General features: G+C 44.1%; 1 protein-coding gene across 3 annotated transcripts in view; it reads left to right on the top strand.

Annotated features, from left to right (window-relative positions):
• Window positions 1–21,918, top strand: part of LOC124031925 (brefeldin A-inhibited guanine nucleotide-exchange protein 2-like) — a 43,282-nt gene that overhangs the window by 8,758 nt on the left and 12,606 nt on the right. For 2 of the 3 annotated variants that reach the window (XM_046343738.1, XM_046343737.1), the window contains exons 2-15: window positions 7,238–7,268; window positions 7,689–7,812; window positions 9,992–10,138; window positions 10,566–10,745; window positions 11,089–11,356; window positions 11,473–11,670; window positions 11,790–11,905; window positions 12,092–12,225; window positions 13,526–13,760; window positions 13,906–14,005; window positions 15,565–15,704; window positions 15,833–15,941; window positions 17,032–17,221; window positions 19,011–19,122. In XM_046343738.1, coding sequence (XP_046199694.1) covers window positions 7,238–7,268; window positions 7,689–7,812; window positions 9,992–10,138; window positions 10,566–10,745; window positions 11,089–11,356; window positions 11,473–11,670; window positions 11,790–11,905; window positions 12,092–12,225; window positions 13,526–13,760; window positions 13,906–14,005; window positions 15,565–15,704; window positions 15,833–15,941; window positions 17,032–17,221; window positions 19,011–19,122 — 2,084 coding nt within the window. Of the gene's footprint in view, window positions 1–4,834; window positions 4,940–7,237; window positions 7,269–7,688; window positions 7,813–9,991; window positions 10,139–10,565; window positions 10,746–11,088; window positions 11,357–11,472; window positions 11,671–11,789; window positions 11,906–12,091; window positions 12,226–13,525; window positions 13,761–13,905; window positions 14,006–15,564; window positions 15,705–15,832; window positions 15,942–17,031; window positions 17,222–19,010; window positions 19,123–21,918 lie in introns of those variants that run through there. The other variant, XM_046343739.1, reaches the window with a different exon arrangement.

Here is a 21,918-nt window from a genome sequence, read left to right as displayed (position 1 = left end):
TCAATGAGCTTGATGCCTTGATAAGCTCCTTTCCTGAGGACGGCTCACCTCTCACAGTTCTGGGCGACTTTAACCTCCCCACGTCTACCTTTGACTCTTTCCTCTCTGCCTCCTTCTTTCCACTCCTCTCCTCTTTTGACCTCACCCTCTCACCTTCCCCCCTACTCACAAGGCAGGCAATACGCTCGACCTCATCTTTACTAGATGCTGTTCTTCCACTAACCTCATTGCAACTCCCCTCCAAGTCTCCGACCACTGCCTTGTATCCTTTTCCCTCTCGCTCTCATCCAACACCTCCCACACTGCCCCTACTCTGATGGTATCGCGCCGTCCCAACCTTCGCTCTCTCTCCCCCGCTACTCTCTCCTCTTCCATCCTATCATCTCTTCCCTCCGCTCAAACCTTCTCCCACCTATCTCCTGATTCTGCCTCCTCAACCCTCCTCTCCTCCCTCTCTGCATCCCTTGACTCTCTATGTCCCCTATCCTCCAGGCCGGCTCGGTCCTCCCCTCCCGCTCCGTGGCTCGATGACTCATTGCGAGCTCACAGAACAGGGCTCCGGGCAGCCGAGCGGAAATGGAGGAAAACTCGCCTCCCTGCGGACCTGGCATCCTTTCACTCCCTCCTCTCTACATTTTCCTCCTCTGTCTCTGCTGCTAAAGCCACTTTCTACCACGCTAAATTCCAAGCTTCTGCCTCTAACCCTAGGAAGCTCTTTGCCACCTTCTCCTCCCTCCTGAATCCTCCCCCCCCCCCCCCTCCTCCCTCTCTGCAGATGACTTCGTCAACCATTTTGAAAAGAAGGTCGACGACATCCGATCCTCGTTTGCTAAGTCAAACGACACCGCTGGTTCTGCTCACACTGCCCTACCCTATGCTCTGACCTCTTTCTCCCCTCTCTCTCCAGATGAAATCTCGCGTCTTGTGACGGCCGGCCGCCCAACAACCTGCCCGCTTGACCCTATCCCCTCCTCTCTTCTCCAGACCATTTCCGGAGACCTTCTCCCTTACCTCACCTCGCTCATCAACTCATCCCTGACCGTTGGCTACGTCCCTTCCGTCTTCAAGAGAGCGAGAGTTGCACCCCTTCTGAAAAAACCTACACTCGATCCCTCCGATGTCAACAATTACAGACCAGTATCCCTTCTTTCTTTTCTCTCCAAAACTCTTGAACGTGCCGTCCTTGGCCAGCTCTCCCGCTATCTCTCTCTGAATGACCTTCTTGATCCAAATCAGTCAGGTTTCAAGACTAGTCATTCAACTGAGACTGCTCTCCTCTGTATCACGGAGGCGCTCCGCACTGCTAAAGCTAACTCTCTCTCCTCTGCTCTCATCCTTCTAGATCTATCGGCTGCCTTCGATACTGTGAACCATCAGATCCTCCTCTCCACCCTCTCCGAGTTGGGCATCTCCGGCGCGGCCCACGCTTGGATTGCGTCCTACCTGACAGGTCGCTCCTACCAGGTGGCGTGGCGAGAATCTGTCTCCTCACCACGCGCTCTCACCACTGGTGTCCCCCAGGGCTCTGTTCTTGGCCCTCTCCTATTCTCGCTATACACCAAGTCACTTGGCTCTGTCATAACCTCACATGGTCTCTCTTATCATTGCTATGCAGACGACACACAATTAATCTTCTCCTTTCCCCCTTCTGATGACCAGGTGGCGAATCGCATCTCTGCATGTCTGGCAGACATATCAGTGTGGATGACGGATCACCACCTCAAGCTGAACCTCGGCAAGACGGAGCTGCTCTTCCTCCCGGGGAAGGACTGCCCGTTCCATGATCTCGCCATCACGGTTGACAACTCCACTGTGTCCTCCTCCCAGAGCGCCAAGAACCTTGGTGTGATCCTGGACAACACCCTGTCGTTCTCAACTAACATCAAGGCGGTGGCCCGTTCCTGTAGGTTCATGCTCTACAACATCCGCAGAGTACGACCCTGCCTCACACAGGAAGCGGCGCAGGTCCTAATCCAGGCACTTGTCATCTCCCGTCTGGATTACTGCAACTCGCTGTTGGCTGGGCTCCCTGCCTGTGCCATTAAACCCTTCAACTCATCCAGAACGCCGCAGCCCGTCTGGTGTTCAACCTTCCCAAGTTCTCTCACGTCACCCCGCTCCTCCGTTCTCTCCACTGGCTTCCAGTTGAAGCTCGCATCCGCTACAAGACCATGGTGCTTGCCTACGGAGCTGTGAGGGGAACGGCACCTCAGTACCTCCAGGCTCTGATCAGGCCCTACACCCAAACAAGGGCACTGCGTTCATCCACCTCTGGCCTGCTCGCCTCCCTACCACTGAGGAAGTACAGCTCCCGCTCAGCCCAGTCAAAACTGTTCGCTGCCCTGGCCCCCCCAATGGTGGAACAAACTCCCTCACGACGCCAGGACAGCGGAGTCAATCACCACCTTCCGGAGACACCTGAAACCCCACCTCTTTAAGGAATACCTAGGATAGGTTAAGTAATCCCTCTCACCCCACCCCCCCCCTAAGTTTTAGATGCACTATTGTTAAGTGACTGTCCCACTGGATGTCATAAGGTGAATGCACCAATTTGTAAGTCGCTCTGGATAAGAGCGTCTGCTAAATGACTTAAATGTAATGTAATGTAATGTAATGTAATGTTCTGGGATTGATTTGCACTTTTCGCATCCAAAGTACGTTCATCTCTAGGAGACCGATCTCCTTCCTGAGTGGTATGAGGGCTGTGTGGTCCCATGGTGTTTATACTTGCGTACTATTGTTTGTACAGATGAATGTGGTACCTTCAGACATTTGGAAATTGCTCCCAAGGATGATCCAGACTTGTGGAGGTCTGTAATTTGTTTTTCTGAGGTCTTGGCTGAGTTCTTTTGATTTTCCCATGATGTCAAGCAAAGAGGCACCGAGTTTGAAGGTAGACCTTGAAATACATCCACAGGTACACCTCCAATTGACTCAAATTATGACAATTAGGATATCAGACGCTTCTAAAGCCATGACATCATTTTATGGAATTTCCCAAGCTTTTTAAAGGCACAGTCAACTTTGTGTATGTAAACTTCTGACCCACTGGAATTGTGATACAGTGAATTATAAGTGAAAGATGATGTCCTAACCGACTTGCCAAAACTATAGTTTGTTAACAAGAAATTTGTGGAGTGGTTGAAAAGCGAGTTTTAATAACTCCAACTACTTCATGTATGTGTGTTGGTGTAAATACACTGCTCAAGAAAATAAAGGGAACACTAAAATAACACATCCTAGATCTGAATGAATGAAATATTCTTATTAAATACTTTTTTCTTTACATAGTTGAATGTGCTGACAACAAAATCACACACAAATTATCAATGGAATCAAATGTATCAACCCATGGAGGTCTGGATTTGGAGTCACTCAAAATTAAAGTGGAAAACCACACTACATGCTGATCCAACTTTGATGTCATGTCCTTAAAACAAGTCTAAATGAGGCTCAGTAGTGTGTGTGGCCTCCACGTGCCTGTATGACCTCCCTACAATGCCTGGGCATGCTCCTGATGAGGTGGCGGATGGTCTCCTGAGGGATCTCCTCCCAGACCTGGACTAAGGCATCCACCAACTCCTGGACAGTCTGTGGTGCAGATTGGATGGGTGGATGGAGCGAGACATGATGTCCCAGATGTGCTCAATTGGATTCAGGTCTGGGGAACGGGCGGGCCAGTCCATAGCATCAATGCCTTCCTCTTGCAGGAACTGCTGACACACTCCAGCCACATGAGGTCTAGCATTGTCTTGCATTAGGAGGAACCCAGGGCCAACCGCACCAGCATATGGTCCCACAAGGGGTCTGAGGATCTCATCTCGGTACCTAATGGCAGTCAGGCTACCTCTGGTGAGCACATGGAGGGAAGTGTGGCCCCCCCAAAGAAATGCCACCCCACACCATGACTGACCCACCGCCAAACCGGTCATGCTGGAGGATGTTGCAGGCAGCAGAGCGTTCTCCACGGCGTCTCCAGACTCTGTCACGTCTGTCACATGTGCTCAGTGTGAACCTGCTTTCATCTGTGAAGAGCACAGGGCACCAGTGGCGAATTTGCCAATCTTGGTGTTCTCTGGCAAAATGCCAAACGTCCTGCACAGTGTTGGGCTGTAAGCACAACCCCCACCTGTGGACGTCGGGCCCTCATACCACCCTCATGGAGTCTGTTTCTGACCGTTTGAGCAGACACATGCACATTTGTGGCCTGCTGGAGGTCATTTTGCAGGGCTCTGGCAGTGCTCCTCCTGCCCCTCCTTGCACAAAGGCGGAGGTAGCGGTCCTGCTGCTGGGTTGTTGCCCTCCTACAGCCTCCTCCACGTCTCCTGATGTACTGGCCTGTCTCCCGGTAGCGCCTCCATGCTCTGGACACTACGCTGACAGACACAGCAAACCTTCTTGCCACAGCTCGCATTGATGTTCCATCCTGGATGAGCTGCACTACCTGAGCCACTTGTGTGGGTTGTAGACTCCGTCTCATGCTACCACTAGAGTGAAAGCACCGCCAGCATTCAAAAGCGACCAAAACATCAGCCAGGAAGCATAGGAACTGAGAAGTGGTCTGTGGTCACCACCTGCAGAACCACTCCTTTATTGGGGGTGTCTTGCTAATCGCCTATAATTTCCACCTGTTGTCTATACCATTTGCACAACAATGTGAGTTTTATTGTCAATCAGTGTTGCTTCCTAAGTGGACAGTTTGATTTCACAGAAGTGTGATTGACTTGGAGTTACATTGTGTTGTTTAAGTGTTCCCTTTTATTTTTTTGAGCAGTGTGTGTATATAAATAAATAAACATTTCTTACCGAGCCTTTCCATAAGTCCACGCAAGTTCCTTCAGCTGTCTTTTGACTGTTATTCGAGCGATGTTGATGTTGTGTCGTGATGCCAGCAGATTCCAGGTGGCCTTTGCCGATCGCTCATCATCTTCATTCATCAGTGAGTTGATGGAAATTAAATGCAATGTAAAAATGTGCAGCGTACAGTAAAGACCAGCAGTCGATTTATTTAAGCATTATTTTGAGCATTATTAGGCCTACTTTACAGTATTGTCACCTACTGTACCTGTTCATTTTCCTGTGCTTTTGAGTTTGGCATAAAACAGGCATCTGATGGTGTTTGCGAAAAGCACTGTCCGTGACCAAAATCCCCAAGTCTAGCAGTATTTTTGAAATGTCTCCAGTAGATTTTCCATTCCTCCTGAAAGCCCTAATCTGCTCACTTAATAAATTAATAGAGATCCTGGTCATGGTGCTACAGCACTTTGTTACAGCATAATCAAAGTGAGGACAATCGGCCATCTGCTGTATGCTTATAGCCTATTGAAACCTGAAAGTCACACCTTGCCTCATCCCGCACAAAACTCCACCCTTAACACAGTAACCATTCAAAAACGAGCTGTTTATCTAAAAATAAAATGACATTGCGACCAGAGAACAGACGAAATGGACATCTTTTTCATCAAGCCAGCTATAAGCAAGTGATCTCTGCTAAATAATCAAGTTGGTTTTCTCCAAAAATAAAGAATTCTAAATAACAAACTGGCTTTATTTACAAATTAGTGAGAGTCTCACCCCATGTTCAAGAATGTCCTTTTTCTCGCTCACTCTAGGTTAAATGAAAACTAAATCTCCAAATCATCGTTACTTTTTAAACAAGAAATATTATTATTATTAATTAATTTAGAATTATTTAAAAAACTTAGATATAACAGTCTCTTAGATCTTCTAAATTTATTAATAATAATCATAATCGCTTTGTTTAAAAAGTAACAATGTTTGAGATTTTGTTTATTATTTTGTTTATTACTTTGTAAATTAACCCGCCAATCATTTTATTTAGAGGATTGGATGCCTCTTTTAGATATTCATTTAGAAACCGCCAATCCTCTAAATGTAATTATTGGCAGAGAGTCATGTCATTGAAAAAAATATTTGTAGATTTACTGTAGGCCTACCATAGGCGAAATGAGCCTCACTAGTGTTGAGTAATGTGCTGTTAAGTGGTGTAGGTCTTATTTATTTAAAAAGCATTTAAGTTAGAAGCAATAGAATTTGAAGCAATAAGATTTCGGCTTCATTTCGCTCTGCCCTGAGACAAACATTGGGACTGGTCTTGATAAATCAATGCGATTTTTATTTTCACTGAATCTCCGTTTGGGTATTGGTTAGACTACAATTAGAAGTGTAACCTATCTTAGTGTAACCTTTATTTAACTAGTCACCTGTGATAGACACCACTGTCCTCAACGATACTCCCACCAGATTTGGTCTTTGTCATGGTAATAACGTAGGTTACGCTGTTGCTCCTTGCCGTTCCAGACAGGGCAGGTCACGGGGAAGATTGAAACAACAACAAACAGCAGAGGTTTAGACGGCCACAAGCCTGGGACAATCCTCCGTCCCAGACACAATGACTAACTGAGTCGCGAGCTGTGTTCAAGCTAGCAACTTCTGGCATGGAATAGCCTTCATTTCTCAGAACAAGAATAGACTGAGTTTCAGGAGGAAGGTCTTCGTTTCTGGCCATTTTGAGCCTGTAATCGAACCCACAAATGCTGATGCTCCAGATACTCAACTAGTCTGAAGAAGGCCAGTTTTATTGCTTCCTTAATCAGGACAACAGTTTTCAGCTGTGCTAGCATAATTGCAAAAGGGTTTTCTAATGATCAATTAGCCTTTTTTTAAATGATAAACTTGGATTAGCTAACAGAAGGTGCCATTGGAACACAGGAGTGATGGTTACTGATAATGGGCCTCTGTACGCCTATGTAGATATTCCATAAAAAAATCTACCGTTTCCAGCTACAGTAGTCATTTACAACATTAACACTGTCTATACTGTATTTCTGATCAATTTTTGTTATTTTAATGAACAAAACATTTTTATTTTCTATCAAAAACAAGGGCATTTAAGTGACCCCAAACTTTTAAACGGTAGTGTATATACACTGACCACCAGAACCCATAATATAAGCCTGGTTTACGCCAATGTTTGTAAACATTGTAATTGTAAACAATAAAACCATCAAAATATGCCTTAAACTATCAGTTTGATATCTTGGATGGTCCGTCCTTGCATCCATAGCTCTGTCTATCAATTTGAGTGGTTACATTTCTCCATCCCTCAGCATTTTACTTCAACTGAAGCAGGGTGTACACTTTGTTTAACGGCGGGTTGTCACTTTTTAAGGTAAATGTTCGTACAGCACTAATCTTGTTCCTTTTGTCTTCACAGATGAAATTAAAATTGAGCTTGAGAAGCAAAAGTAAGTTCCAACCCCTTTTCCTCTTTTGTTTTTGGATTTTATGGGCAGGCGATTGGTTTGATACACCTATTGAGCAGTCACCACTGTTATTATTGCTTATTATGTTTAATGTCCTGAGGCCTCCATGATTTAATCTGTTTTTACATTTACATTTACATTTAAGTCATTTAGCAGACGCTCTTATCCAGAGCGACTTACAAATTGGTGCATTCACCTTATGACATCCAGTGGAACAGTCACTTTACAATAGTGCATCTAAATCTTAGGAAGGGGGGTGAGAAGGATTACTTATCCTATCCTAGGTATTCCTTACATTAACATTTTAGTCATTTTGCAGACTTTCTTATCCAGAGCAACTTAAAGTGCATAAATATTAAGGCTTTAGTTCCTGTTGTCATTTATCTTTCCTTTGGCCTGCAGAGATGGAACAGTGGTCCCGCCCCGAGCAAACTACATTGAGGCTGACAAATATGTGCTTCCTTTTGAGCTTGCCTGTCAATCGAAGTCTCCACGCATTGTCAGCACCTCGTTGGACTGCTTACAGGTATGTAGTGATGGGGGAAGAAGTTACATTGGGTATTATTTTGGACGACACAGTGCCTTCGGAAAGTATTCAGATCCCTTGTTAGGTTACAGCCTTATTCTAAAGTTGATATAATAGTCCTCCCCCCCAATCTACACACAATACCCCATAATGACAAAGCAAAAACAGGTTCAGACGTTTTTTGATAATTTATAAAACAAAATACTGATATCATATTTACGTAAGTATTCAGACCCTTTACTCAGTACTTTGTTGAAGCACCTTTGGCAGCGATTACAGCCTCGAGTCTCTTTGGGGAGTTTCTCCCATTCTTCTCTGCACATCCTCTCAAGCTCTGTCAGGATGGATGGGGAGCGTTGCTGCACAGCTATTTTCAGGTCTCTCCAGAGATGTTTGATCGGGTTCAAGTCCGGTCTCTGGCTGGGTCTGAGGTCCTGAGCGCTCGAGCAGGTTTTCATCAAGGATCTTTCTGTACTTTGCTCCGTTCATCTTTGCCTCGATCCTGACTAGTCTCCCAGCCCCTGCTGCTGAAAAACATCCCCACAGTATGATGCTGCCACGACCATGCTTCACCATAGGGATGGTGCCAGATTTCCTCCAGACGTGACACTTGGCATTCAGGCCAAAAAGTTCAATCTGGGTTTCATCAGACCAGAGAATCATGTTTCTCACGGTCTGAGAGTCCTTTAGGTGCCTTTTGGCAAACTCCAAGCGGGCTGTCATGTGCCTTTTACTTAGGAGTGGTTTCAGTCTGGCCACTCTACCATAAAGGCCTGATTGGTGTAGCGCTGCGGAGATGGTTGTCCTTCTGGAAGATTCTCCCATCTCCACAGAGGAACTCTAGCGCTCTGTCAGTGACCATTGGGTTCTTGGTTACCCACCTGACCAAGGCCCTTCTCCCCCAATTGCTCAGTTTGGTCGGGCAGCCAGCACTACGAAGAGTCTTTGTGTTTCCAAACTTCTTCCGTTTAAGAATGATGTGTTCTTGGGGACCTTCAATGTTGCAGAAATGTTTTTGGGACCCTTCCCCAGATCTGTGTCTCAGAGCTCTAGGGACAATTCCTTTGACCTCAAGGCTTGGTTTTTACTCTGACATGCACTGTCAACTGTGGGACCTTACATAGACTGGTGTGTGCCTTTCCAATCAATTGAATTTATCACAGGTGGACTCCAATCAAGTTGTAGAAACATCTCAATGATGATCAATGGAAACAGGATGCACCTGAGCTCAATTTCTAATCTCATAGCAAAGGGTCAGATTACTTATGTAAATAAGGTATTTCTGTTTTTTTCTTTATATACATTTGAAAACATTTCCAAAAACCTGTGTGGTATTATGTGTAGATTGCTGAGGATGTTTTTTTATTTAATCAATTTTAGAGTAAGGCTGTAACATAACAATATGTAGGAAAAGTCTAGGGCTCTGAAGGCACTGTATAACTTATTGTATCGTTTTGACATTGTCACAATATTATTTTTGCACTAGTTGGCTGTACCTGCATCAAAACGGCAGTGTTTTCCCTTCACAGCCTGTTCCTTTTAAAATATGGAGACACTTTGTTTTCAGCACTTTTATTTCCATGACTGATCAAATATGTTTTAACATGGTTTCGCAAAAAAACTACAGTATCGAATCGCAATACATGTCTTGTTAAATAAAAAAATGTCAGTTCAGAACAAATTCTTATTTTATAATGACGGCAAAACCCTCCCCTAAACCGGACGACGCTGGGCCTGTGCGCCGCCCTATGGGACTCCTGATCACGGCCGGTTGTGATACAGCCTGGGATCGAACCAGGGTCTGTTGTGATGCCTTTAGCACTGAGATGCAGTGCCTTAAACCACTGTGCCACTCGGGTCCCCAAATGTATATAGAATCGTGAGACTCGAAAATACATATCGTATTGACACCTAAGTATCGTGATGATATTGTGTCATCCCTGGTAATTTCCAGCCCTACAGATCATCCTCAAGTTGACATATTAAAGTACACACACATTTGTAATTGTGAGAGGGAGCTGGGACTCAATTGTGGGTGGGAGGTAATTGTAAGTGCCACTGGGTGGAGAAGTTCAAATGTTGTTACCCCTGTTGTGCAATTCCTCGGAGTTGTGCCCCTAAATATCAGAGATGCATACATTCTCCACAATCCCCGTCTCTCCTTTCCCCCTCGTTGCAGAAGCTCATTGCGTATGGCCACATCACAGGCAACGCCCCTGACAGTAGTGCTCCAGGGAAGAGGCTCATCGACCGGCTGGTGGAGACCATCTGTAACTGTTTCCAGGGCCCACAGACAGACGAGGGGGTGCAGCTGCAAATCATTAAGGTGAGTCTGTGAGGGACTCCATTCATCTTAAACCTCTGCTTTATTTATAGCTACATATTTATACCGATGTACCATATATAGCCTAGTTGCATCTCAGGACAAATTGCTGCCCATTATTTCCCACCTCCATTCCCCACTGTGATACTACAGGTATATCCGGTGGCAAATCTGTCTTTTATGGCTGTACAGTAGGCGTGATGCATAACCAGAGTTCATTTAAGTTTCACATAGTGGAACTCCAAAGTTGAGGGTCCAAAGTCTGTCTTGTTCATACAAGCCACCAGTATTGTCACTGTTGACAACAGGTTTTATTGGACTGACCAGTCTTCCTACCGTATTTGAACGATCTAGAATTCACAAAGGTAGTGCAAGACATTATTTTCTTCTATTTCCCCTGACTGTTCTGACCCCTGCTGTTCTCCTCCAGGCTCTCCTAACTGCAGTGACCTCCCCTCACATTGAGATCCACGAGGGGACTGTTCTACTGACTGTGCGTACCTGTTACAACATCTACCTGGCCAGCCGCAACCTCATCAACCAGACCACCGCCAAGGCCACGCTCACACAGATGCTCAATGTGATCTTCACCCGCATGGAGACACAGGCGGTCAGTATACTGTCCAGACCAGCCCAGTTCACTCTCATATTTACTTGTTCATACATGCAGTCATCTAAACAAATCGCTCGACTCAGTCTTAGACCCTGGTCTGTATCCTCTTAAAGCAAGCTGATTGAGTAATGGAGATAAAAATAAATCTTGATTGACTGGAAATGGAGACCTTCCTTGTGTCCCAATAATTTCTCCATAAGTGTATTTGTCAGTGTGTTAACTGTCTGATTGTCTCCTAGCCGACTAGCTGACTTGTTATGCTGTTATTCACATGCTGTTTGGTGTTCTGACTAGTTTTATTGATCATGACCTGTCTGTCCATCTCCCTGTATCTATACAGGCTCTGGAGTATCACGAGCAGGAGAAGGATAGACTGTGTTTGCCCCATCAGAACCCTTCCACTTCCCCTGGGCGGATATGCGGTTCTCCCCGGTCAGACCGCACCCAAGACTTAAGCGGGACGCCATCTCCTGCGGCCAGCACCCCAGACCTCCATACCATGCCCCTGGCCCCAGACACACCCTCCATCAATGGCCAATCAGAGGAGTGCAAGACTGAGGAGGATGTGGCTGTTACAGAGGAGAAAAGGGATGAGACACCACCTCCAGGTATTGGCGTTGAGTATATTTATACATAACGTCGATCCATGTGCTATTATTGCATGACTTTTCTGAAGCCTATATCATCCTCATTTATTTGACACATGTTCTTTTCTCATCAATAGTTTTTGAAGATCCAGTTTCAGAGACCCCAACAACCGTAAAACAGCCAGTCGAGGAAGGGCATGAGGTGGGGCAGGGGGAGAAATCAGAAGTAGGAGGGGATGAGAAACCAAAAGTCGATTCAAAGCCAACAGAGCAACCAACGAGTGAGGAAGTGGCTCCAGCACCTGAACCAGAGTCACAGCCCCAGACCACACCAGGTTAGGCATTGGTTGTAACCATAGGTGGTGTGATTGGACAGAGTTTGTTAATCAGGGCTTGTCCTGGTCTATCATTTACACACCTGTATCTGACTGGACTTTTCCACCTCTCCACACAGAAGGGGATAATCTCCCTGAGCAGACAGAGGTGGTGCCCCCTAGACCCAGGACAGATACGAACCAAATGAACGGCATTATGGATGACCGTGGTTCAGTGTCTTCTACAGACATCCTGGTGAGTTAACTCTTATCTGTGGAATGGGGATGGGTTACATCAAAGGTTTTATGGGAGAAAAGAGTGATTTGTGATTATTTTTACCCCTATGCATTATACATTAGTTTTGGTAGTTTAGTTATATATTGACAATTGCGTTGTATAGTTTAAGCCTGTTCTGTTTAGTTATTTGCTCTCTGTCTTTAGGATGCAGAGTCTATGCAGGGTGGCCAGAACACTGCTCGTTTCTCCCACATCCTGCAGAAAGACGCCTTCCTGGTCTTCCGCTCCCTCTGCAAGCTCTCCATGAAGCCCCTGGCAGATGGACCCCCTGACCCAAAGTGAGACATGATCCGCTAGTCCTTCAGCCCCAGTTTCCCCTCTGTTCAAACGCACAACTCCTCCCTTGTTCTCATCACCTAATCCAAGTCCAAGTTTCTCCTAGCTTTCTCTCCACAACACTATATACAGAGCCTTCAGAAAGTATTAACACCCCTGGACTTCTTTCACATTTTGTTATAAAGTGGGATTCAAATTCATTTGTCTTTTTTTTTGTCAATGATTGACACAAAATACTAATGTCAAAGTGGAAGAAAAATAAGTATGTCAACCCTGCTAAAAGGTTAATTTGTCTCCCACTGAGTTAGGAAGAACGCCTGTATCTTTGTAGTGACTGTGTGTATTGATACACCATCCAAAGTGTAATTAATAACTTCACCATGCTCAAAGGGATATTCAATGTCTGCTTTTATTATTTTTACTGATCTACCAATAGGTGCCCTTCTTTGCGAGGCATTGGAAAACCTCCCTGGTCTTTGTCGTTGAATCTGTGTTTGAAATATACTGCTCAACTGAGGGACCTAACAGATAATTGTATGTGTGGGGTACAGAGATGAGGTAGTCATTCAAAAATCATGTTAACACTATTATTGCACACAGAGTGAGAGTCCATGCGACGTATTATGTGACTTGTTAAGCACATTTTTACTCCTGATTTTTGTTAAGCCTTGCCACAACAAAGGGGTTGAATTCTTATGACAATTTATTTTTTCATTTGTAAACATTCTGAAAACATAATTCCACTTTGACATCATGGGGTATTGTGTGTGTAGGCCAGTGACAAAACATTTAACTTGAATCCATTTTCAATTCAGGCTGTAACTACAGAATGTGGAACAAGTCCAAGGGTGTGAATACTTTCTCAAGGCACTGTAAATAGCTTCCACTTGGTATATAGACCGTTTTAAAGATCAGTATACCCAGGTTAGCTGGAGGTTTTACATTCGTGACTGGGCTTCTTCAGTTGCTGTAATCTAAAACCCTAAGGCTGGGAGTCTGAATAGGCAAGTGAAAGCTGAGCCTGATCACTGCATCCAAACATATTCGACAGTGACGTGCTATAATTTAAACCTAAATAACTATATTGTACTAAGGCTATAAACTGTACAAGTCATTCATATACTAAACTGTTGAATATTTATTTACACTTCCCACAATCTCCCTTTCTTTGGCTCTTTCCCATGTCCTTGTCGTCTCTCCTTTCTCCAACTCTCCTTTTCCGTCTTCATTGCCTTTTCCCATCTCTCTCTTCTCCCCTTCGAACTCCTTCTCTTTGCCCTTACTCTCTCCCCCTCTCCTCAGGTCTCATGAGCTGCGCTCCAAAGTGGTGTCTCTGCAGCTGCTGCTGTCTGTGCTGCAGGGGGCAGGGCCCGTCTTCCGTACCCACGAGATGTTTGTCAATGCCATCAAGCAGTACCTGTGTGTGGCCCTCTCCAAAAACGGGGTGTCCTCTGTGCCCGAGGTGTTTGAGCTCTCCCTCGCCATCTTCCTCACCCTTCTCTCCCACTTTAAAGTCCACCTCAAGATGCAGATCGAGGTTCGGGATACAGGATTTCTATATTTTATCTGTGATTTTGAGTCTTTATACTCAATTTAAAATAGGCAACATAGAATGGAAAATAAAAATGAATGATGAAGCTACTTACCACTTTTAATTCCCTCACTGTCTCTACCTCGCCCAGGTGTTTTTCAGGGAGATTTTCCTGACCATTCTGGAAACATCGTCCAGCTCCTTTGAACACAAGTGGATGGTCATTCAGACCCTCACACGGATATGTGCAGGTAAAACACACACAAGCCTGATGGACACATTTAGTGTGCATTGCTGTTTATGTGCAGCACTGTTCAAAAGTTTGGGGTCACTTAGAAATGTCCTTGTTTTTGAAAGAAAATCTTTTTTGTTTGTTCATTAAAATAACATCAAATTGATCAGAAGTACAGTGTAGACATTGTTAATGGTGTAAATGACTATTGTAGCTGGAAACGCCGGATTTGATATGGAATGTCTACATAGGCGTACAGAGGCCCATTATCAGCAACCATCACTCCTGTGTTCCAATGGCACGTTGTGTTAGCTAATCCAAGTTTATAATTTCAAAAGGCTAATTGATCATTCGAAAACCCTTTTTGCAATTATGTTAGCACAGCTGAAAACTGTTGTCCTGATTAAGGAAGCAATAAAACTGGCCTTCAGACTAGTTGAGTATCTGGAGCATCTGCATTTGTGGGTTAGATTACAGGCTCAAAATGTACACTACTGTGTACTACTCCCTTCACAGAACAGAGCAAACTGGCTCTAACCAGAATAGAAAGAGAAGTGGGAGGCCCCGGTGCACAACTGAGCAAGAGGACAAGTACATTAGAGGGTCTAGTTTGAGAAACAGATGCCGCACAAGTCCTCAACTGGCAGCTTCATTAAATAGTACCCGCAAAACACCAGTCTCAACGTCAACAGTGAAGAGGCGACTCCGGGATGCTGGCGTTTTAGGCAGAGTTGCAAAGAAAAAGCTATATCTCAGACTGGCCAATAAAAATAAAATATTAAGAAGGGAAAAAGAACACAGACACTGGACAGAGGTAGATTGGAGGAAAGTGTTTAAGTTTGAGATGTTCGGATCACAAAGAAGAACAACAAGATGCTGGAGGAGTGCTTGACGCCATCTGTCAAGCATGGTGGAGGCAATGTGATGGTCTGGGGGTGCTTTGGTGGTGGTAAAAGTGGGAGATCTGTACAGGGTAAAAGGGATCTTGAAGAAGGAAGGCTATCACTCCATTTTGCAACACCATGCCATACCCTGTGGACGACGCTTAATTGGTGCCAATTTCCTCCTACAACACGACAATGACCCAAAGCACAACTCCAAACTATGCAAGAACTATTTAGGGAAGAAGCAGTCAGCTGGTATTCTGTCTATAATGGAGTGGTCAGCACAGTCACCGGATCTCAACCCTATTGAGCTGTTGTGGGAGCAGCTTGACCATATGGTACGTAAGAAGTGCCCATCAAGCCAATCCAACTTGTGGGAGCTGCTTCAGGATGCATGGAGTGAAATCTCTTCAGATTACCTCAACAAATTGACAACTAGAATGCCAAAGGTCTGCAGGGCTGTAATTTCTGCAAATGGAGGATTCTTTGTCAAAAGCTAAGTTTGAAGGACACAATTATTATTTATAAACTTATCAACGACTTGACTATATTTCCTATTCATTTTGCAACTCATTTCATGTATGTTTTCAAGGAAAACAAGGACATTTCTAAGTGACCCCAAACTTTTGAACGGTAATGTACATATACCAAATTTGTATCTTCTATCCCCCATCTTCAAACCCTTCACCCCCAGATGCTCAGTGTGTGGTGGATATCTACGTAAACTACGACTGTGACCTGAACGCTGCAAACATCTTTGAGCGGCTGGTGAACGATCTATCTAAGATTGCCATGGGGAGGAGTGGCCAGGAGCTGGGGATGACCCCTCTACAGGTTACCTCAAATACGTTGACATCATGCTTGGATTTTGTCTGTTGTTTAGCTGTTTCTCTGGGGTAAGAAGTATTTTTGAGCTCTGTAAGTGATGTGACAGACCGGTTAACATGAGACATATATTGCAGGAGCTGAGTCTGCGTAAGAAGGGTCTGGAGTGTTTAGTGTCCATTCTGAAATGCATGGTGGAGTGGAGCAGAGACATGTATGTCAACCCCAACCTGCAGGCCAACCTCGGTGAGTGTAATGAGCAGTGTGTGTGTCTGGCAGGGATTCCGTTAGGAAAATGTTGTGCCGGACAAATGACTGGGAAGATTTAAATTTATCGGGCATTGTGTGCGTAACTCAGGACATCCATCCGCACCATCAATAAACGAGGGATATTGACCAAATGAGCCACATTTTACGTGTCCTTAAACAGCCTTTAACAAATAATAAAAACACTACCTTGTGTTTCGATGTGTAGTATATGCAAAAATGTATAGCCTATTGTAAAGGGCATTGCATGTATAGGCTATAAAGATAAGCATTATATTGTTAGATTATAGGAGTTACTCTGGTAGGCTTAAAACATTCAACCTCAACTGTCGGAGTCAGTTCTTCATAGGCCTGCAGTACAAAAGTCTAATAGCCACATCACACCTTCACAAATTTTTCTAAACTTTATTAGATTCATATCAAAAGTAAGTCAAGCCGTTGTTTATAGGGAAAATACAAGCAGGATATTATATTGCGGCAAACGCAACATTACAGTATGAACTTAATTTGTTAAAAGAAAAAGACTCAACAGAATGAAACAAAACACTTTCAAACTGGTTTACCCATTCACCAAAGTTTTGAACACGCTATATTGCAGCAATTACCAAGAAAGCCAAGTGCCTACCGTACCCAACAAATGACTGCAATAAGCGAATGATATTTATATTACAACAGGCCTACTTACCTCAAATGAAATACGGAGGACATAGACAGTTCAAACTTCATTTAGCCAACGAAAATATATCAACTGAATGAAAAAATATCCCTCTTGCATATTTAAAGAAATAGTTTAGATTAATATTGGCATACTATCTTACCCCATTGGCATACTATCTTACTTTCATTAGGCCTCCATCTTTAAAATCAACAGTACCCAAGGCTCCTCGCTCTCTCTTTCCTCAGCAGTGCGCAAGGAGTTAGACAATGGTGCTGAAGCGGGTGTGTGTGTGTGTGTGTGTGTGTGTGTGTGTGTGTGTGTGTGTGTGTGTGTGTGTGTGTGTGTGTGTGTGTCTAGCTGCACCTCTCAGCCTAAACAGTGTGTATCTTGACCCTGCTGTGTGTGACCCAGGCCAGGAGCGGCCGTCAGATGGTGAGGGTCCGGAGCTGAAGCTTCCTGACCACCTGGCGTCTCGTAGAGACAGCGTCAGTTCTCTGGACTCCACCATGTCATCTAGTGTCCAGTCCTCCCAGCCTGACCACCCAGAACAGTATGAGGTCATCAAACAACAGAAGGACGTCATTGAGCACGGCATTGAGCTGTGAGTCTCACACTCTTTGTCCTTCCCTTTGGCTTTCTTTGTTTTACTCTGTCTATATACAGTATCAGTCTGGGAGGTAGTGTTAATTTCGTCAACAATAACTGACGAAAAATATTCGTCAACCCCCTATTTTTCCTGACTAAAGCTAATGATGATACTGAGACGAGATGCCATGAAAAAAACTGTCACAAATGAGTTTTCATTTCAGGTGACAAAAATGTAGTTGTGTAAAGATACCTTAATCGAAAATGACTCAAGTAAAAGTGAAAATCACCCGGTAAAAAACAACTTGAGTAAAAGTATTTATAATATATAATAATATATGCCATTTAGCAGACGCTTTTATCCAAAGCGACTTACAGTCATGTGTGCATACATTCTACGTATGGGTGGTCCCGGGGATCGAACCCACTACCCTGGCGTTACAAGCGCAATGCTCTACCAACTGAGCTCAAAAGTAAAAGTACAAGTATACATCATTTTTATTTGCTTATATTAAGCAAAGCAGACGGCCACATTTTTCTAGTTTTAATTTATTTACGGACAGCCAGGGCACGCTCCAACATTCAGACATAATTTACAAACAAAACGTGTTTTTAGTGAGTGCCAGATCAGAAGGCAGCATGGATGACCGGGGATGTTCTCTTGATAAGTGTGTGAATTAGATCATTTTCCTGTCCTGATAAGCATTCAAAATGTAGAGTACTTTTGGGTGTCTGGGAAAATGTGTGGAGTAAAAAGTACATTATTTTCTTTAGGAATGTAGTGAAGATAAAAGTTGTCAAATATATTATTGGTAAAGTACAGTTCCCCCATAAAACTACTTAAGTAGTACTTTAAAGTATTTTTACTTAAGTACTTCATACCACTGTGAAAATGTGACTAGACGAGAATTCCACATGAGACTAATGCAAGTTCAATTGGACATGAAGCTCCTTTTCATCTGTTTTGTCCAATTATATGAGGAATATTTAATGCAATCCTCTTATTGGCAGATTTAACGTGTTTAAGTTGCGCGGGCTTATTGAACTGATCTGCCTGACTCCCACACAGCTCCCGGGCGGTCACTTCAATCACTCGCTCTTTTGAAGTTGATGCACAGCATGGACACTTCAATTGTAATCTACCTCAACTAGAAACAATTATATTTACTCTCTTACTTTCACATAGGCTATTTTTGCTTTGATCACATAAACTCTATTTTTCCGTCTGTGCTGTTTTTCATCTGTTTTGCCACACTCGCCGTCGGCAAGTGCCAGTGCAGTATTTACCCCCGTTTTGAAATGCTAGTGCTATTTGCTGAATATCAGTATCACATAAAAAATTCTGACATTATTGGAAAGTGTATATTCTCCCATTTTTAAGGGAATCATTGTTATTTACCCTCATTGCAAGGTTATGATTGGGGGGAAAAGCGCTGTATGCCTAAATTGTTTAATCTGTAGCCATGGCTTTGTTGTCCATATGTTAAATCATGTCTGGTATTGGTTACAATCTACTACAATAGCAGTGTGCCAGCTATATGAATGATAGTAGGCCTTGTTGAATGTGGATATGATGGAAGTTAAATATTAACTATTTCATGGGGAAAAATACACTGACTAATGTGACTAAAATGACTGACTAGTCGACTGATATAACTAAAACTAAGGATGAAATTACTAACATATGACTAAGACTAAAAGGTACTATTAGACTAAATCTAAAATGGCTGCCAAAATGAACACTGCCTATCTAGTTATACAGTATATCTGTAGTAGCCATAGATTATTTGTCTCCTTCTCTCAAGTTTCAACAAAAAGCCCAAGCGAGGTGTCCAGTTCTTACAAGACCAAGGCATGCTGGGAAACACAGCAGAGGACATTGCCCAGTTTCTACACCAAGAGGAGCGCCTGGACACAGTGAGCACCTCATCACAACCTTGTATCACTGTACAAATATGAAGGAGTTTGATTTAGTAGCCTCTCTAGAGAGTATGCAACAACAGAAAGTTATTGTGATGTGTTGGGACTCGAGTTTGTACTAGAAAAGGTTGTCATTGTAGATGCCAGGTCTAGGTCTTTGTTGTAGATGCCAGGTCTTTGTTGTAGATGCCAGATCTTTGTTGTAGATGCCAGATCTTTGTTGTAGATGCCAGGTCTTTGTTGTAGATGCCAGGTCTTTGTTGTAGATGCCAGGTCTTTGTTGTAGATGCCAGGTCTTTGTTGTAGATGCCAGGTCTTTGTTGTAGATGCCAGGTCTTTGTTGTAGATGCCAGGTCTTTGTTGTAGATGCCAGGTCTTTGTTGTAGATGCCAGGTCTTTGTTGTAGATGCCAGGTCTTTGTTGTAGATGCCAGGTCTTTGTTGTAGATGCCAGGTCTTTGTTGTAGATGCCAGGTCTTTGTTGTAGATGCCAGGTCTTTGTTGTAGATGCCAGGTCTTTGTTGTAGATGCCAGGTCTTTGTTGTAGATGCCAGGTCTTTGTTGTAGATGCCAGGTCTTTGTTGTAGATGCCAGGTCTTTGTTGTAGATGCCAGGTCTTTGTTGTAGATGCCAGGTCTTTGTTGTAGATGCCAGGTCTTTGTTGTAGATGCCAGGTCTTTGTTGTAGATGCCAGGTCTTTGTTGTAGATGCCAGGTCTTTGTTGTAGATGCCAGGTCTTTGTTGTAGATGCCAGGTCTTTGTTGTAGATGCCAGGTCTTTGTTGTAGATGCCAGGTCTTTGTTGTAGATGCCAGGTCTTTGTTGTAGATGCCAGGTCTTTGTTGTAGATGCCAGGTCTTTGTTGTAGATGCCAGGTCTTTGTTGTAGATGCCAGGTCTTTGTTGTAGATGCCAGGTCTTTGTTGTAGATGCCAGGTCTTTGTTGTAGTCTTTGTTGTAGATGCCAGGTCTTTGTTGTAGATGCCAGGTCTTTGTTGTAGATGCCAGGTCTTTGTTGTAGATGCCAGGTCTTTGTTGTAGATGCCAGGTCTTTGTTGTAGATGCCAGGTCTTTGTTGTAGATGCCAGGTCTTTGTTGTAGATGCCAGGTCTTTGTTGTAGATGCCAGGTCTTTGTTGTAGATGCCAGGTCTTTGTTGTAGATGCCAGGTCTTTGTTGTAGATGCCAGGTCTTTGTTGTAGATGCCAGGTCAGGTCTTTGTTGTAGATGCCAGGTCTTTGTTGTAGATGCCAGGTCTTTGTTGTAGATGCCAGGTCTTTGTTGTAGATGCCAGGTCTTTGTTGTAGATGCCAGGTCTTTGTTCTTTTTGTTGTAGATGCCAGGTCTTTGTTGTAGATGCCAGGTCTTTGTTGTAGATGCCAGGTCTTTGTTGTAGATGCCAGGTCTTTGTTGTAGATGCCAGGTCTTTGTTGTAGATGCCAGGTCTTTGTTGTAGATGCCAGGTCTTTGTTGTAGATGCCAGGTCTTTGTTGTAGATGCCAGGTCTTTGTTGTAGATGCCAGGTCTTTGTTGTAGATGCCAGGTCTTTGTTGTAGATGCCAGGTCTTTGTTGTAGATGCCAGGTCTTTGTTGTAGATGCCAGGTCTTTGTTGTAGATGCCAGGTCTTTGTTGTAGATGCCAGGTCTTTGTTGTAGATGCCAGGTCTTTGTTGTAGATGCCAGGTCTTTGTTGTAGATGCCAGGTCTTTGTTGTAGATGCCAGGTCTTTGTTGTAGATGCCAGGTCTTTGTTGTAGATGCCAGGTCTTTGTTGTAGAGGTCTTTGTTGTAGATGCCAGGTCTTTGTTGTAGATGCCAGGTCTTTGTTGTAGATGCCAGGTCTTTGTTGTAGATGCCAGGTCTTTGTTGTAGATGCCAGGTCTTTGTTGTAGATGCCAGGTCTTTGTTGTAGATGCCAGGTCTTTGTTGTAGATGCCAGGTCTTTGTTGTAGATGCCAGGTCTTTGTTGTAGATGCCAGGTCTTTGTTGTAGATGCCAGGTCTTTGTTGTAGATGCCAGGTCTTTGTTGTAGATGCCAGGTCTTTGTTGTAGATGCCAGGTCTTTGTTGTAGATGCCAGGTCTTTGTTGTAGATGCCAGGTCTTTGTTGTAGATGCCAGGTCTTTGTTGTAGATGCCAGGTCTTTGTTGTAGATGCCAGGTCTTTGTTGTAGATGCCAGGTCTTTGTTGTAGATGCCAGGTCTTTGTTGTAGATGCCAGGTCTTTGTTGTAGATGCCAGGTCTTTGTTGTAGATGCCAGGTCTTTGTTGTAGATGCCAGGTCTTTGTTGTAGATGCCAGGTCTTTGTTGTAGATGCCAGGTCTTTGTTGTAGATGCCAGGTCTTTGTTGTAGATGCCAGGTCTTTGTTGTAGATGCCAGGTCTTTGTTGTAGATGCCAGGTCCAGGTCTTTGTTGTAGATGCCAGGTCTTTGTTGTAGATGCCAGGTCTTTGTTGTAGATGCCAGGTCTTTGTTGTAGATGCCAGGTCTTTGTTGTAGATGCCAGGTCTTTGTTGTAGATGCCAGGTCTTTGTTGTAGATGCCAGGTCTTTGTTGTAGATGCCAGGTCTTTGTTGTAGATGCCAGGTCTTTGTTGTAGATGCCAGGTCTTTGTTGTAGATGCCAGGTCTTTGTTGTAGATGCCAGGTCTTTGTTGTAGATGCCAGGTCTTTGTTGTAGATGCCAGGTCTTTGTTGTAGATGCCAGGTCTTTGTTGTAGATGCCAGGTCTTTGTTGTAGATGCCAGGTCTTTGCTGTAGATGCCAGGTCTTTGCTGTAGATGCCAGGTCTTTGCTGTAG

This window comes from Oncorhynchus gorbuscha, linkage group LG03, assembly GCF_021184085.1.
Source record: "Oncorhynchus gorbuscha isolate QuinsamMale2020 ecotype Even-year linkage group LG03, OgorEven_v1.0, whole genome shotgun sequence".
Classification (NCBI taxonomy): domain Eukaryota; kingdom Metazoa; phylum Chordata; class Actinopteri; order Salmoniformes; family Salmonidae; genus Oncorhynchus; species Oncorhynchus gorbuscha.
Note: the sequence above shows the minus strand (reverse complement) of the source record. Positions and strands in the feature narration are given on the sequence as shown.